The sequence below is a fragment of the Carlito syrichta genome, unplaced genomic scaffold (assembly GCF_000164805.1).
Source record: "Carlito syrichta isolate Samal-C Ts95f unplaced genomic scaffold, Tarsius_syrichta-2.0.1 Scaffold284780, whole genome shotgun sequence".
Lineage (NCBI taxonomy): Eukaryota > Metazoa > Chordata > Mammalia > Primates > Tarsiidae > Carlito > Carlito syrichta.
Genome location: NW_007228876.1, coordinates 41,964 through 43,526, shown reverse-complemented (window position 1 = coordinate 43,526; position 1,563 = coordinate 41,964). Strand labels below are relative to the sequence as shown.

At 47.2% G+C, this 1,563-nt stretch overlaps 1 protein-coding gene across 1 annotated transcript; it reads left to right on the top strand.

The window, feature by feature from the left end:
* Positions 1–632: 632 nt before the first annotated feature.
* LOC103254561 (TSC22 domain family protein 1-like) lies at positions 633–1,469 on the top strand. The gene has a single exon (XM_021709786.1). It carries the CDS (start codon positions 1,034–1,036, stop codon positions 1,298–1,300), a length of 267 nt encoding a protein of 88 aa, XP_021565461.1. The 5' UTR covers positions 633–1,033; the 3' UTR covers positions 1,301–1,469.
* The last annotated feature ends 94 nt before the right edge of the window (positions 1,470–1,563 follow it).

Here is a 1,563-nt window from a genome sequence, read left to right as displayed (position 1 = left end):
ACCTCTCTCTCCTTCTCTCCTTCCCTTCCTTCTTTCTTTCTTTTTTCTTTTGTTTTCTTTCTCTATTTTTCCCCTGCCTCCCCCACCCTCCTCTCTAATCAGGAATAAGGCCTTACTGCTTGTAGGTAGAGCAGCTCTCAGTACTCATGTATTTATAAACTAAAATAAATGGTGAAGTAAAAAGCTAGAAGGAGCTTTGTCTTACTCTGTAACACGAGTAAAAAAAATTTTTTTCTTAAACTGTTGTAGTTGTATTTTTTTTTAGACAAATCTGATCTTAACTGATTTGCGATGACTTATATGAATTTACGTCATTCCAAATTCTAATCCGGGTTGTCGCTGGCATGAATTAACATCTTTGCAAATTCTGTTTCTGAATGCTGCAGAGTTGCCATATATTATATTATTATTATATATGGCGTTATTATATTTTGCTTGAAAATGAATGGTGAGACAAGGAGAGAAAAAGTTAATTGAGACAATTATCTGATATCAACTCTGCACTGTTGTTACTGATTTATGTAGTTGGTAAACATTGAAAGTTGGTTATTATTTTGTTGCAATTGGTGTTGTATACTTGTACTTTGATATTTCAGGGCTTTCATACTTTAACGTTAAAAATAATTTACCAGGGGCTAGAGCCGACTGGAGCCGGGCGGCCGATCTGGGAAGCATCTCTGCACGCCACTGGGATCCGCATCTTCCCGGGATCGCCAAGCCCCAGAAGCCGGGCTGTTTTAAATTAGGGCTGCTGTTCTCTGTCCCCGGGCTCCAGAACGCTAGGAGATTTTTACCTAGCTCAAACAAGGCCGCGGGTCTTCCCTCTTTTTTTCCACGAGGGTGTGTTTGGTTGCAATTGCATGAAATCCCAATGGTGTAGACCGGTGGCGATGGATCAGGAGTTTACCAACTGAGACATTTTTCGATTTCTTTCTTGTCATCCTTGCTCGGGACTGAAAACGCTTCTGTGAGACTTGACAATAGCTCCTCTGGTGCAAGTGTGGTAGCTATTGACAACAAAATCCAGCAAGCTATGAAAAGCCTGGTGAAAAGCCATTTGATGTATGCGGTTTGGGAGGAGGTGGAAGTCCTCAAAGAGCAAACCAAAGAACTCACAGAGAAGAACTCGCAGCTGGAGCAGGACAACAATCTGCTGAAGACGCCGGCCAGTCCCGAGCAGCTCGCCCAGTTCCAGGCCCAGCGGCAGACCGGCTCCCCGCCTGCCGCCGCCACGCAGCCGCAGGAGACCACGCAGCCCCCCGCCCAGCCGGCGTCGCAGGGCTCCGGACCCACCGCGTAGCCGCCTGTGCCCCGCAGAACCGGCGGCTGCGTGCGTGAACTGAACAGATGGAGAGACGTGCTAGGGGGAACCCGCCCCCACGGTCGCCCATTTCATTGCTGGCCACGAAAGAGACGTGAAACTGACGCATGCCAGTCTCTCCTTTTCCCCGGATTAAACACTCACACGCCTTTGGCTTGTAGAAGTGCCATAGTTGGGTGAACTAAAGGTTACTCAGAGAATTAGCGTGAACGTCCTCCTGGGACTTCTGCAGCTTGGCAGAA